Raw genomic sequence first — 16,159 nt, forward strand, 5'->3', positions numbered from 1 at the left:
GGACAGCGTCCAGTTGGGATTTCAATGTCTACAAAGACAAGACTGCACAATATCTCTGGAAAAACTCTCCCAGTGTTTGACCACCTCCACTTAAAAAATAGTTCTCTTGTTCCAGATGGAATTCCTGTTGTTTAATTTATGTCCATTGCCTCTTTTCCTTTCATTGGACATTATCAAAAAGGCTCCAGCTCCATCTTTACAGCATTCCAACAGGGTTTTATACACATTGATACTTGAACCTTGCTGTATCAACCTTCCAGAAGATAATTAGGGTTGCTAAAAGTCCTCCATAAGGACAAGGGCCGGTGATATGAGACTTTTTCTAGTTGTTTGAAGAAGGCCTCATCTACCTCTTCCTGGTCAGCAGATCTACACTGAATATCAATTATAATAGTCTGCCTGCTAATCTTGACCTACGCATACTCAATTCTGGAAAAAAAAATACCTCATTAAGTTATTAATCTCACAAAAACTCCCTTTAATATATTAAAATATTTTACCTCTGGTGTGTCAGTCACTGGCAACTGCTCTATGTACTGGAGATAGTCTTCCACTGTATTCCCTTTTGGAATAACGTAGCCTTTGTAGAAACAAAATTTTTCACTGAACATGTGCTCTCCAAACCAGACTCTTGCATATGTGTTCAGCAGGGCCTTGTCGAGGTCATCAGTCACACGGCCTCCGTACTGCACTTCTCCAAGCATGTAGCGGACACAGCTCCAGTTCACCCCCTGTCTGATGCCCACATCATTCAAGTGGTTCTGAAGGAACTGCACGCTGGCTGAGAAGTCTGCCTGATTAAATTCGTAAGGAATATTCCAGCCCAATGGGCCAAACTTCCTTCTTTCCTGTAGAATGGTTAGAATTAAAGGTAAAACACTGATTTATATTAATTGTGAGAAAAGCTTAAGTGCAGAAGAATACATGAAATACTTTAAGAATGCAGTAGTCCAGCTGGAACTCTATTTCACCAACTTTAAAAAAATACATTTAAAACTTGATTGATTATCTAGCAGCTAAATTTTGCACAAACAAATAAGAGGAATATTAATATTCTCACAAAGAAAAAAAAATCCTCTTTTTAAAGTATTTTTTAAATCTCCGAGTCTGGAACCATAGTTTTTGAAATTCAAAAATTAAGCTACTGCTTGAGGCAATGGTGTTCAAAATTATCAGTCATTATCATTTTGTGGGTTCTTCCTATGGATTAGATATATTCCTATCACTTATATACCTATCCCTGTTGTGTCTGCATGGTGCAGACACAAGCAGAAAAAACTGCTTCTTAGTGAATTATCTACAGACTCAGCTGGCAGTACATAGGTGTTAGGGTAATATCTGGTAATTGCAATTTTTTTCTTTTAACACAGGCTTCCACTGGACCACAATGTATCAGTGCATGGATGCCAAAGAGCTAAATTAGCCAGGTTCCAAATATAAACTAAGAGTACTGCAAAATCTATTCATAGGATGATGAAAAGTTGTGGTTAATCCATAAAGCACTTTCTTTAATGGAAGTCCTGAAAGTCAAGACCCAAAATCTACTTTCATTTCCTCCTACAGGTTTCAGAGCAGAAAGGATTTATATTCACCCTCTTACACCTTCTCATTGTGATTGCAGCATTTTGAGACTATGATTTTCCAAACTATAAATTGTAAATTTCTTTAATATGTTTTATGAGTTCAAATATTAGTAAAAGTCCAGTTAGTTGAAAGACAGATCACACAGTCATTGACCAGGACTTTAATAGAAGAGTACTCAAATTGATCATTGCTTGATTGTCCTTTTTTTCCTCTGAAATATCATCCCTGTTGGAAATACAGGACCAACATGAGCAAAATTATAAGTTCTAACACAGCTGCAGTAATAGAGATATGTTGTTATCTTTCTTATTTTGTGTTAATTTGCCAACATGGGACATCCCTTTAAAAATGTTTCTCATTTAATAACAAGGTTCATTAATAAATGAAACATGGCTTTATGACAGAAGAGATGTATTTTTAAACCTGAACAGTTGTGTGAAGAAATGCTACAGCATATAGCAATGGTTTCCACTGTGGCATTTTGCTCGCTCCCAGCAGATCCTGAGTAACAGCTGAGTATGTTCGCTTTAAGCCAGCTTTCACACCTAGAAGGTAAGTATCAAAATGTAACACATTAGCAAAAAAAAATGTATGGAATCCACAAGTCCAAACTCTGCTAAGCATAATTCTCTATTCCAATTTGCAGTATCATCTCACTTATACCTTCAAATAATGTCTTAGAATCAATCATCTGTTCAGCTGGCCATAGCAGGCAAACTTCAATAACATTTTGTTTTAGGTAGGTAACAGAAAAAATTGATTTCAACAGTCCAGAAGGGTTTAAGATTACATAATCGTATTCTAAATGAACCCATAAACAACTGAAATAGAAATATAATTATTTAGCAACTATATGGCAATAAAAAAAACATCAAATATCAAATGAAATATATCACTGAGTATCCAAGAGTTTGTTCTGCTATTTACTTATTATAAGAGATTTTAGTTTTATTTAAGATAATTTTATTTAGATTTGATTCCTAGAAAAATCTCAAAATTCTGTATGCTGTTGTTCAACTGGCCTACAGGCACCAAGGTGACGAGGAGAACCTAAATTCATAGTGCAAACATTAATACTTGGGGAGGTTTGTTTGAGCACTGACATTTCATATCCCAGGAACAGCTTTAGGCAGTTGATACTGATACAGTCTCAGCTGCCATGGAACATGGAAGCTTGACTGCTCCCAGATGTTTTCAGGCAGTGCTACTCAAGCATCTTTTGCCTTGGGCAGACAACCCAAGCATGAGTTACAGACATCAGGTCCCTCTTATGATACTTTCCATGTAATCAGCTTCACACAAGTCTAGAAGGGCAGATTTTAAGTGCAGTGAAAAGATGGCCAAAACCATCTAACTTGATATGACACAATAAAAGTACTTTTGCTTTTGTTCATACTTCACAAAAATTCTGCAAAACAATATTCAAACAAATAGCTTTCCAAAATATCGAATGGATATCATAACAGGGTTCCAAAATAAAACAGAGGTGTTTTATTTTATTGTGCTACCAATGTGACAGGACAGTCTTGAGAAACTAAAACTCTCTATATTTCATCCTGACTAAAATTTTTACACTGGGCTTTTTTCAGCTGCTAAATGTAGGTTGCAAATTTGCTATAATTTGACTTCTAAAATAGCCTCTTGAAGCTATAGGTTGTTACCATTAGAATGATTAGGAGGGTGACACTGTGCAATAAAAAGATGCTGAGCTCTGAATTAAAAAGGAGGAGAGAAGAGGAAGAAATAAGAAATTTTTATCAACAGACTGACTACCTGTTCTTGAGATGGAGTGTAAATGCTGAAACAGGATGTGTTTCAAAACATCAAACATTCTGTTACATTTTACTAATGTTCAAAGGAAGCTAAATACTGAAATAAGAGGTTTAAATGTCTGAAGCTTTAAATAGGACCTTGGATAAAAATTCTTAGCTCCTACTGACATCATCAACTGAAACCACTGGCAACATACATACATATACATATACATATACATATACATATATATATATATATATATATATATATATATATATAAAGAAAGGGTATATTTATTTCTTTATTTGTAGGCATTAATAAGATACTCCTCCTCTTCTCAAGGTTTAACAATCATCCTGGCCTCTCTAACCTAGGATATTCTCCAATTCCTTCGGCAACTTTGTGGGACTTTGTGGGTTCTCACTGGATTCATTCCATCCATGTCTTTCTTACACCCCTATTAATACAGAAACATGAGTCCAAACTGCCAGTCAAGATGCAGATCTCACATTGTGCTGCTGCACATGGACTACTTAGGTGAGGAAGCTGAGGGCTTAGAGGCTCAGAAAGCATGATTATGAGTATGAGAACATCTGAGTATGAGGAAACATCCTGGAAGTGGGGAAAGATTCTGGGTGTAAGGAGGAGCATGGAGGCCCAGCAGACCAGGGGATGCCCAGGAACATAGGTCAGTGATGTCCAAGACTGGCAGCTTCAAGTAGCTGCACACTGAAGCCAACATTACTTTCTGCCCAACCTTCCTGGACCAGCACCAATCTCTCCCATGGGAAGGGAAGTCATTCCTACCTTGAGGAGGTTCATTGGTAAATTTTATAGAGGACTGTAAAAGATTAATAGGAAACTCTGGGTGAGCCTCTGTAGTGATCCAGGTTCTGAAATCTTCATTCACAGACTCTTTTGTTGTGATGGTGTCCATTAATTCATTAAGAAATTCCAAGCCAAGGTGGCCGTTCTGTAGGAGGAGCCATCCTCCATCTTGCATGCACTGATTTAACAGGTGCCTTGCATGGACTTCCTGGCCCTGACCCATTGAAATGGCACGACATGGAATGTTCTAAAGGTAAAAAAGAAAGTTTATTTTATATGTAGCTCCTTAGAATTATACATGTGATGTATTGCTTCTGTAGATCCATGTGTAGTGACATTCTGTCACAAAGAAAGCCATTAATATCAATGCAGACTGATTATATTAAAACCAAGTAAAGAAAACAAAACCACAAAAAAAAGCAAAACCCTTCAAGCTCCTCTTATCTTCCACCTGTTGGAAGAAAACTACACCCACTGGAAATCATATTTTTTTGCTGGTCTAACAATATCTATGGGATAAGACACCTGAAACATTTTTTCAGCTTTTTCACCAATTTTTCAAATAAAGCAAGAGATAAATACAGCCTGACCATTCTTTTTCCTATAATGTACTATCTTGAGATGAGCAGATATTAGGGCTTCAGATAATAATTAACACACAGTGTAAACCAAACAATTCTGATGACTTTTTATTGCCTGAACATATTTCATTCAAAAGAGAGCTGTTGATGAAGCAGTTAGGACAGGAAAGATTGGTTCACATTAAAGCACCACTCAGGAAACATCCTGTATTGTAAATGGCATCTGTGGAGCCAACTGATTCAGAGGATTCCAGTTTGGTGATCTGCTAGCTCGAGCAGATCTAGAGCAGATCTAGATTCAGAAAAGAGAAAGCTTATAAATGCAAATATAAATTTCTAGAATTTTATGGCATCTTCTCCAGAGGCCATGGGACAGTAAAGGCAGTTGTTCAGAAAACCAGAGGAGGATAAAGGCTCTCACAAGGGGATCTGAAAAAGATAAGGCTGAGATCAGGACCACACAAGTCTGTCAGTAACATGCAGGCAGATCCTCTCTTGCTTTTTGTTTTTGCTACTCTTGCTCTTTTTAAGTCAGGCTCAGGTTGGCTGCCTGACCCCTGCCAGGAAAAACCAGAACTATCAAACCCATTTAAACACATTATTCTACATACATGTTGAGGGCGAAAGAATTGATGAAGAGACTTTTTCGTGGAGAGTTTCACATTCAAGACCTACAGCTGAGTATCCCTCACGCAGTGAGCAATGAGGCACTTTATCAATCTGGCCCTGTCTTCAGCTGGCTGAGAGCTACAAAGGTTAGTCTTGACCTGTGCAGCTACTCAGACTCTCTTACTGTGAAACAAAAAGCAAGGAAGACATCCACCCCTAAGCAGCGTGGAGGAGGCTGCTCTCCTTTTGCAGGAGAAGGAGGTTAAGCATATGGACACAAACTGTGCTGGGTCATTTGGCCTCAGGGTCAGAGAAGGGGCCCTGACCTGATTTTACAGAACAGTACAAATACAGCTGCTGTATACGATCCCCATATCCTGGCAAGATTTAAGGACACGAGAATGCCAAAGATAAGAAAGCAGTTAAATCCTACTCTCAGGTCAGTGAAACCTGAAACTGTAGCTAAAAGAAGCAAAGATGAACAGCCTGTGAAGCTGGCTGTGTGCCAGAGAACCAAAAAACTTTACCTTTTTTAAGATGCATCTGAGTACAGCTAGCAGTCCTGTAAATCAAGCACTATGACTATCCCTGCATAAGAGTGCATAAATATTCAGCAGACACATTATTCCCTAACAAAGCATATACTCATAATTTGCTCTTCTCAGCAATGTTGCCTCTGAAATGTACAATCATTAAAGGTCATAGAAACATCAAGACAAGGAGAAAAATATTTTTCACTATGAATTGTCCTCATTTTACTCCTTCTGAAAGAAATCTTTTAAATGTCTGCATACAGAATGTTACTTTCAATAGTGAGTCATATCAGCATATCCATCTCATCTTCATGTATCACTATCCAGATGAAAATGCTGGCATTTTAGTCACTACAGTGGCCCTGACAGCTCTGTTGAATGCTCTGTGCATCATTCCCTAAAAGAAGAAATGATCTCTACAATTAAAAAAAAATCTGATTTTAATGAAGTCAAAGTGCTGGCATAAGAAACTTCATGTCAATCCTGAAAGTAAAATTTTCACACCATCTTAAAGTGAAAGTAAAGGGGGCATAAATGCAACTAATTTTAAGATAGAGCTTGTTTGGTTTATAAACAAGATTACATAGCTCAGTAACCACAGATACTGTTCTCATTTCTTTGGGAGAGAGCCACCTGAACAGCTAAATTTTAGAGTGAAAAATAAATTCTGGACACAAATTTGAACATTACCAACAGCAGATAGCTGATTTATACTGTTAATATCATACTTAGAGACACCATTAGCACTGGTGTGCTAATCCTTTTTAAGACTAAAAGTCATGACTATAAAAGGGAAAGCATTAAAAAAAGAGGCCCACGTTTTTTATCATTAATAAGAAAAAAACCCCAGCACCACCACCACCCTGCTTCAAGATCAAGTCCCCAGTAAAACCAACCTATATTAAAGATTTAATCTGGAAAAAAGCAGAGAAATCTCAAAGAAAGAAAGGAACTAAATACAATTTGTTGACATATTAGCAAAATAAACACAAAGCTCCCTTGAAAATGTTTCTGAAAATTAAATTATTTCTAGATAAATTTTTTAAAAGCTAAAGAATTGCTGAAATGCTCCTCAAGTTCCACATTGTTATACACATTTTTTATTTTTAAAAAAACATCTCTGTTTGCATTTTGTTTTGTGACATTAGGATGGCTTTTGTAAACTTGAAAAGTTCCTATATACTGTGTGGTTAGGTCTTTACTTCAAGAGTTTGGAAAAGAACCTTACAGTTAAACAGTGTGGTTGACTTTACATTCACAGGTAACACTAGAGCTGAACTTCACATTGTGACAGCCCAGCTGATGTTGCCTTGTTCGTAAACCATGTGTGAATAAACAAGGCAACCCCTTCAGCTCTTTCACAACCTCACTTTCTATTTATTCCATACACATTTCCTGGAAGCATGAAAACATATTAAGACCGCAATATCCTCTTGGTCTGACAGCAGACAAGGATCAAATTAATGACTTCAGATTTAAGATTCCTAAATTTAAACACTAAGTGAGAGTTAGGTCATAATTTAAGCCATTTTAACACAGACAAATAAGGGTCCTGATTTTCAAATGGAATGAGCATCTCCACTTTCTAATTAATAAGCTGAAGAGATTTGTGGGTCCTCCTACTTTTACATGTCTTACTCAGTGTATTCTAAAATCCTGCACCATTAAATGAAGATGCATTCTAATGAGGAGGAAAATTTATGGAGATCTAAAGTAAATAACTTCTTGGGAAAATTTTATATGCTGCTACATTGTGAACCATAAAACAGAGCACAGAGTGCCTTAAAGTGATGCTGTTCTGTAGGAAATGTTGAATGTCTCCATCAAGTGCACAGATTGAATGCTAGGGTGTTAAAATTAATTCCTCTTGTTACCATAATTATGATTTTTTTCTGTATCTTTTTGTAATCATCATTACTGTCAGCTCCTACAGTGGATGTAACACAATTTAAAACACAAATGTTGCTTTGTTCTCATAGCTTAGTACATTTCCTAAGTAGTGGGTTATCATAATCTGCTAGATAAAGGCAGAGATCTCATTGGAATCAAACAACTGCAAAAAGAGGGACTGCAGCATTTTCATTTCCTAGTAAATGCATTTTGGCTACTGATCAAAAATTAACTTCCAGAGAACACTAGCATGAATGTAAATATCACAATCCAAACATCTTTAAAATGTAGAAATGCCACTTCTAGTGCAAAGAAGAGTTAAAAATGTCTTTATCAGCTCTAGTAAATTCAGTTTAGGAGAATACCTTTGATTTTGCAAGACGTTCTATATTTTCAGTGGGGTCAGACCCCACTGACAAAAGGCATGTCAAAGGTGTTCGACAGCCACTTTCTCTCCACATTTCTTCCATCTCAAGAATAAATCCTTCTGCATATTTCTCTCCAAGAGATTCTGCAATGTAGTGCCGAGCCTGGAAAAAAAGTTACCAGAAAAATATATCTATCTTTACCTTTTTAAGTTTAGCATTAATTAGTGACGTGGAATTTACTAGCATCTCTACTGGAAGCAATGACTGTCTGAACTTAATTTTTCAACTTTAGTCCACAGGAGGCCACCACTGAAATTCTCAGGTATCAAACTTCAAACACAGAAGAGAAAGAATTCTGCTCACGCAACAGCCATCCTGTGAACACTGTTGCTAGAAAATGCTAAATGGGTTTTTTTAAAGAACTGGAGAAAAAAATCCATGCAGAATAGATCCAGTGTCAGCTCTGAGGACATCCCAGATATTGTCCCTAAATTACTACCTGTTAAAAGTTGGTGGATAGCAAAATAAAAGAGTTTCTCTATACCAGTCCCATTTTTAGTTCCTCTAAGTATGTATTGTTGACACTGTCTCTACAGCATAGTGGATTAGACAGATCTCTCATCTGACCCAGTTACAATCTCCCATATATTTATTGGAACTTCAAACAAATTCTCCTGTCCAGTGGTTATCCAATTCAAGTCTCTTAGGCTGAATATCTATTTCTACAAAACATAAACTTAGCTCAGACGTGATCCTTAAAGGTCAAACCTTCTTTATGCCTCTATTTTTTTTCTTTTCATAGACATTTTCTAAAAGAACTTCTAAAGCTATCTTAGTGCATGAAATTCTTTTTGACTGAAGTGATTTCCTAGCTGTGTATTGACTCTCACAGATTCTTAGGCATGTATGATGAAGAGAAGCACTGAGGAACAAGGTGGACTGAGGAAGATGTCAATTGCAGAAAAAGAAACCCTCAATCACCCACTATTAAGTGTAAATTTTGTCCCAGACAGGTAAAATTTCTAATACTTGGGAAAACACAGTAGGGAAAGAAGAGATAAAAAAAGAGTAACAATAGAGATCCCCTCTCTCCTCAAAAATTAAAATAATGACCTTTTACTGCAACCATTGTTCAGAGACATTCTTTTATAGAGATGTTTGTGCAAGACAATAAAAAATTAGTTAAATTAGATAATTTAGTTGATAGACAATTGTTGATAGATAATAAGTTGATAAATAAGCAGTAGCAGCTTTATTATTTTGCTCTGTTTAAATTATGGCAGTTGGAGCTCCCTTACTCCTCTCCTGCTTACGGAGTGAAGAACAGAAAATGAAAAAGAGTGGAGTGAGCCTTGTTGAAAAAGAGGTCCATGAAAATATGGTGTCCCCTAAATACAACACAGATGCTACCACAGCATGTAACATGTAAAGTTGATATAGGCAGGAAAGAAAAACTACTACTTTCCAGTACAGAAAGAAGGAAGAATAAGTGGAAAGAGGGTACTCATGGACTCATACATCTCTTTTATACCTACATAGAGAAGAAAAATCAAAATATCACAAACTGTGGAGAAACTGCTAGTTTACTGCAGTTTCTTTTACGACATTTGCCACAAGGCAGCCTTAATTATTACTTCCTAAGTAGAGAGAGTAAGTAAACAGTTTATCTGCTGTTTTAGTGCATCTGCCATAAAAGTGAATTGCTCTTTTTCCGCCACTTCTGTGGAAATGAACAGGGAGGTATCTTTTGATTCACCAGAGGAATGGAACTTCTTTACACGTTGCATGACTTGACTGTGAAAGCACTACACCAAAGCAATGGTATTCTTGCAGCTCCAACACAATTTGTTTCATGTTCTGCTTCCTAGTTCATTGCAATTAAATAAATAAGGTTTTTTACACATATTTTTAATGAGCATTTCAATATCTGATTTTTCAAAATAGCTCACTCAAAATAGCAAGAAATATTACGGTAACAAGAAATTCAGAGAACCTAAGTTTGGAACTAGCAGTTCTTCAGGAGATGCCACATGGCAGAACCATGGTACAAAAATGTATCTTACTTGGGCAACAGTGTGATCGGGGCACCAGCTACGAACAAGGAGCAGTTTATGGAATTGATCCAGTAAGCTGTCATAACCATCAGGAATAACAGATTTTTCAGGAGCTTCTTCATCAAACCAGGCTTTCCAAGACTTCTCATTCTTAACAATTTGCACTAGAAGTTGATCGAAAGGGTACAAGCTAGATAACTGCACAAGATTGAGCCATGTCGTGTCAAGGATCCACTTTTTTGGTTTTGCTTCCACAGAATTCATATCCAAGCTGGCACCTCCTGCAAAATTAAAAGTATTACAGAGGAAAACAAACATTGTTAAGCAGAAAAATGACAAGTAATAAAAAATACTGGTTTTATATAATTCAGGGAGTAACACTTTATGCAAACCAGGATATGGAGATGTCATTTGCATGGAGGAAACACATAACAAAGACCTAACTGGAAAGTGGTCTCAGTTCCTCCCAAAGTTGATATCCCACTAATTTTTGTGCTGCTTCTACTCTATCCGTAGAGCTGGAATGAAATGCAGCCACCTAAAAGGATACTCAAGCCCGGTTCTTCAGAGCAGACATATAATGGTTAGTGCAGCCTCCTTTCATCCGTGCTAAAGAATAAGAAAGCACATGGTGCATTCATTTCCCGGGCTGCAACGTCAACAGCCTCTTAGCTCAACCAGCACTCAGCCTCATGCCCATTTGTACACCCAGCACAGCTGAGCCACAGCTGAACAGTCACTCGGTGTTTGCCAAACAAACTGAGAAATTTGGATGCCCAGCACCTGACTGTACTTGTCTTTGTACCAGATTGAATTTATCTTATCTTGGAGAACTCAGTGAGGTCACCGCCCATCAAATTTTATAAACCTTACTCAAATTTTTCTTTGTCATTGTGTCTGAGTAGTGACATACAGTGGTGACATAATGCAATGCAATATAAAATTGTTTTACAACATATAACAGGCTTTTTTTCTGATGATACTTAAGCCTGGTACAGCATTCACATGCCTGCTCATAAGCCAACAAGAGAGCTTTTGCTGATTGTCTACAATCTTGCAGACACAGATATGCAGCAACTTGAAAAAGAGGCAGACAGTAGAGGCTATAAGTTCTCTAACAAATAATGGACTTATTTTTTTTCCATTTTGCAATGTATAACAGTTAAAATAATCCTCATCTAAGCATTATTTTCATAACAAATAATCTATATTGCTCTTGTTTTGGAAAATTTGTCCTTTAATTCCTTCTTGGACTGTATATGCCTCCATTCACAAGTTAAAAACAAGAAGATCCACAGGATACAACATATTGTTAGTGCAATACTGCAAAATCTGAATTTGACAGTACACAGACATTTGTAAACAGATACATTTTCAGAGAAATTACCTTTGATCAGTGTCTCAAACTCAGTGTGTGAAATTTTCTTGGCCTGCAAGTCAATCTTCAGTGCCAGAAGCAATGTGAACAGGAACCTGTGATTTTCATACAGCCCTCGAACTGTGTACTTGAAGACTTCGTAGGTGAGATGCTCGATTATATAAACCACCCTTTTTGCTGGAATTTGAGATTTCCGAGATCTTTCCACTGATAGGTCAAAAATGCCAAGGAACTGCCCTAAAGATGTTTGGTACATGACGTTAACCAAGCTCATTTCCACGATTAGGAAATAAAGGATGCTACCACGACCTGCCACGGGCCGATACTCTTCACGTGCAGTATTGATTTTCACCTCTGTCTCCATTGCTGTGTTTAATTTTTCACTGACCTTAAAATTAATGGAAAAGATCATGAAGATTAAGCTGTATTAGTCGTGATTTATGCTACACAAGCAAAAAGTAAAGGTCTTGATTAAGACCACAATACTATTTTTAGTTGAGCTTTGCTTCCCTCTGCCAGTGTTTCAATACAGAAATTGTGTCTTCATGTGTTCCAACTCCTGCCAAGATGGGAACTGATTCAAACTTACACTTGCAGTGCCTGGAATATGAACAATATCCAGGTAGCAGTTTAATTTTGCTATTTTTTATTAATAAAAAATAAGTGTTTCTACTATTTACTTGTTAAGAAGTCAGATGTTTACAGTGGCTCTGAATGGGAAAAAATAAAACAGGAATGAAAATATATACATATGTCTTTATATATACTATCTTTAAATTACAATTACAAAATATATCTACAGTGAATTCAAAATTCACCTCTTCTGCTGTTGATTTAGTGATCCTTAAGACTTCTATCAGAGACTCATCTTCAACCAAAGAGCCTTCTGTACTGGTTAGACGGCAGAGTAAATTATCTTCAAGCTCCTGCATTTTCCTCTTATTGGATGTCACTTGTTCCATCAGTTTGATTCTTTCTGCTTCCAGTTCCTGTATTCAAGAAGTTTGCCATAGAATATTTAATGTCAATTAAAAGGAAGATTCCTTATAAAGACATAGAAAATGTGATTTCATGCCTGTCAGAGTGGGGAATTTGTTGTCTTTTCCATAAAATACTGAAATACTACAAAATATTTCTGTACAAAAATAATTTATAAGCATACTGAATATATACATTAAACTAATTTATATGTATCCTGTATGTATTGATTAATGAAGTATAAATGCTGGAGAATGAAAACACATCTGAATTACCAGGAAAATCTTCCTCATAGTACGGCACACAAACCACTAAAGATAGTTTACAATGGCAAGTGATAAAAGCCACATTACATTGAGTACTTAAAATTAAATCAGATAAAGGCCTGAAAGATGCTTTGTATGGCTGGATTTTACATTGTGAGCAAAATTGACTGGATGACCTTTTCCATTTCTAATTTCTACCATTCTGTGACTTTGAAAGATACAATCCTCTACTGCTTATAAAACAGGAAATGTTACAATTATTATCTATGTCATATGGATTTTTTTGCCCTTTCTACAAGACAGACAATGACAAGGGAAAAAAGGCAGACAAGTCAACAGAACACCAAGTGAAATGAGGCATCTGTACAGCACAGTCTACACAGCTCAGGGATACTTTTGCTGGCTGTCTTTATTTAATCAATCCAGTCAACCTTCCTACAAGAAAAGGATTGTTAATAATCGTCTATCTACACCTATGGCTTCGGTTTATTTTCATTTTTGTCAACATGTCAAGCTAGAGAAAAAGGAGATGTACAGAGTTATAGTTATACAGTACAGGAGAGGTTCTCCTGTATTTCAAAGAAGTGATAAATTTCTTTATTTTTACAAACGCCTCTCTTGGAAACTTTGAAATATGTTCTAGGGCTCTGTAGCTCTGTGGAAGCTACAAGTGACTGCATCCCAAAAGAGGGGAATGGCTTAAGTATCAGTAATTCAGCTTTCTACATTTAGTAGTCCTCTTTCTATACCACTAATGCAAAAAAAAAAAAAAAAAAAAAAAAAAAAAAAAAAAAAAAAAAAGAGAGAGAGAATTACACAAAGGGAATACTTCCACAAAACCTCAAAAATACATTTAACTACATGTTAAAATTCCACATAAGGATGTGCTTTGTTTAAGATCAGACACTTTACCCATACTATTTATAAGTCTGTAAAAGGTATCTTTCAGAAAATTATCAGCAAATATATCGGGTACAAGTTTTTGTTTGCAAAGGAACTTCACATTTGTAATATAAATAATAGTTGTTCTGAACACAAATAATGGCAGCAGCTCCATTATCAAAGTACAAAAATAAGCTGATTTTTTTTCTATATTTATAGGATCAACCTATAAAGGTGAGAATAAACACTTCTTTGATCATATTTCATTGATCACTAGAGCAATCTTTAAGGATGTCTTGGTTCCTTTAATCTATTACTTTAGTTCAGTGATCATAAAGTTGTCTCTTTGTAATAGAAAACCTGTTCTTCAGAAGCTCTGTTCATGTTATGTCTTTTCTTTGAACTAATTTTTTCAGAATCCCATTGGCTCTGACTATCTACACCACAACATTCACCTCTTACTGAGACAGAAGAGACAACAACCATGATGCCTTTGTAGCTGCCAAAAGTTTAATAAATGTTGATCAGCTGCAGCCATGTCCCTGTTCAGCAAGCAGTGCTGATATTAACCAGGTTCCCTTGCAACTCTCTTCAGCTGATGAACAGCACTGCAGGAATATTTTTCAATGACCATATTTTTGACCCAATGCAGTCTAGGTGTTGCTACATACATTCAATATGAATTCTCTAACAGTTCTTTCCAAGAAAAAAAAAAGCAACACAGAGCAAGGGTATCTTGTGGGAAGAGGATTTTTATATGTAGGTCATGAGAAACCTATTTCACTTCTTTTTCTTTTATCTTGATTTAGACCTCTCTCCCTTCAGAGGTTAGTCAGGATATTCCCATTAATGCTGTTTGATTTTGCTTACAAAAACCTACATCTACTGGAGTAAAGATTAAAAGTTCTGCATCTAAAGCATTTATCTCACCCACTTTTTCTCCAGTACTTCCTGTTACAGTCTTTCTGTTTTCCATGGAAGAATTCACAGGAAGTTTGTGCATTACAATGACTTTCCAGCCCCTGTTTGTGACTGTCAGATTAAGGAAGGGCACCTTAATTCCAGTCCTTACTTCAGTGAAGGCTCATTTTGAGCAAAGTGGAAGGGTGTTGGCTGGAGAAAATGACAGCACCACTAAAGAACGCTGGTTAGAACATGCTTTGGGGAAGTCAAAGGAAAAAATAATTCCTTTAGGTAGGCAGCTCCTCTCACATTAGCAAGCCTACCTGAGCTACTTACTGAAAGCAGCAGCTCTGCTAATGCAAACCTCAATTTTTTAATCTCACCTGAGAGAGGATTTTCTTCCTTATATTAACTTCCACATAATCAATGCAAATTTTAGTAAGAATAGAGTCAAGTCAGTGTTCAGGGCTCCTTAAGAATCTTTTATCTCCTTGCACACTAGAGCCTGGCTGGCAAAAGTAGTTCAAGTTCATAAGCATTTTTTCATGTAATTCAAATTAAGTTTAAAAAGGAATTTAGAAATACAAGAGATTTCTGACTGAACAAGCCCTTTCCATATATGAAGGAATAAAGTTGTTTTATGTATGTCATGTGCATGCCAGTGATGTATTTTTAATGAATAATTTTCTTTATTCTCTTTCCAAGGCCAGATCTTAAAATAAATGTTTAGGTTCCCCCGTTCAATTAAAAAAGAGCTCCTCATTGTATTTCAGCAAATGCACAACCTTTAAACTCTCATTCACATTTTTGTTCTTGCATTTGATTTCAACCAAGACACTGAATAAGTATGCACTCTTGGTGCAGATACTGAACAAGCTTTCCCTCTATTAAAATGCTGCAGGACTCAATACCTGCTTTTCCGTGAGGATGACACGGCCAAGGAGCTGATCTTCCAGACCTTTCATAGTAACAGTAAAGTCAATCACAGTTGTTCTTGCACTAATTTCTGGAGTATAAACAGGATTAGCCACCTTTGTTGTCATATAGAGGGTAAACCCCTTCATCAGATCTACCTCCTTGTCACCTACTTTCACCTGAAAATAAAAAAAATAAAAAGCATTTCTCAATTTTTGAAAGCTGAATTCAGAAAAACTGTTATTTTGTCTGATGAAAAAAAATTATGATTTTTTTTAATGTTTTCATTTACACTTTTAAAACTTTCTGATTAAGGGTAAAAAAGCCCCTCAAATAACCCCACGAGTTCACCACTCATTTTCTAACTGTTTTAAAGGTACAAATCATGTCAGTATTCAGACTACCCTATACCCAGCATCTGTCCTGTTGGGTTTTAGTTTCATGTCTACAATTCATCTTACTTTGTGTGCTGAACCAAATTTTATGAAATTTTTTTCCAAGATGTTATCTAGGGCAGGATCAAGTTCCTCTCCAATGTCTTCAATTAACAGAGGTCGGCCAAGGGACAAGCAGTCTTCTATGTGACTTCTGAAGAACTTGTGGTTCATAGCTGTCACCTAGGCAGATTGAGTCAC

The 16,159-nt window shown here is 36.4% G+C and overlaps 1 protein-coding gene across 1 annotated transcript in view; it reads right to left on the bottom strand.

The window, feature by feature from the left end:
- Window positions 1–16,159, bottom strand: part of LOC134422457 (dynein axonemal heavy chain 5-like) — a 150,367-nt gene that overhangs the window by 29,495 nt on the left and 104,713 nt on the right. The window contains exons 63-71 of the mRNA XM_063164536.1: window positions 15,986–16,141; window positions 15,521–15,703; window positions 12,399–12,569; window positions 11,590–11,968; window positions 10,212–10,483; window positions 8,146–8,310; window positions 4,147–4,414; window positions 2,008–2,129; window positions 501–848 (exon numbers count right to left, since the gene is read on the bottom strand). Of these exons, the coding sequence (XP_063020606.1) occupies window positions 501–848; window positions 2,008–2,129; window positions 4,147–4,414; window positions 8,146–8,310; window positions 10,212–10,483; window positions 11,590–11,968; window positions 12,399–12,569; window positions 15,521–15,703; window positions 15,986–16,141 (2,064 nt within the window). The remainder of the gene's footprint in view (window positions 1–500; window positions 849–2,007; window positions 2,130–4,146; window positions 4,415–8,145; window positions 8,311–10,211; window positions 10,484–11,589; window positions 11,969–12,398; window positions 12,570–15,520; window positions 15,704–15,985; window positions 16,142–16,159) is intronic.

This window comes from Melospiza melodia, chromosome 1 (assembly GCF_035770615.1).
Source record: "Melospiza melodia melodia isolate bMelMel2 chromosome 1, bMelMel2.pri, whole genome shotgun sequence".
Lineage (NCBI taxonomy): Eukaryota > Metazoa > Chordata > Aves > Passeriformes > Passerellidae > Melospiza > Melospiza melodia.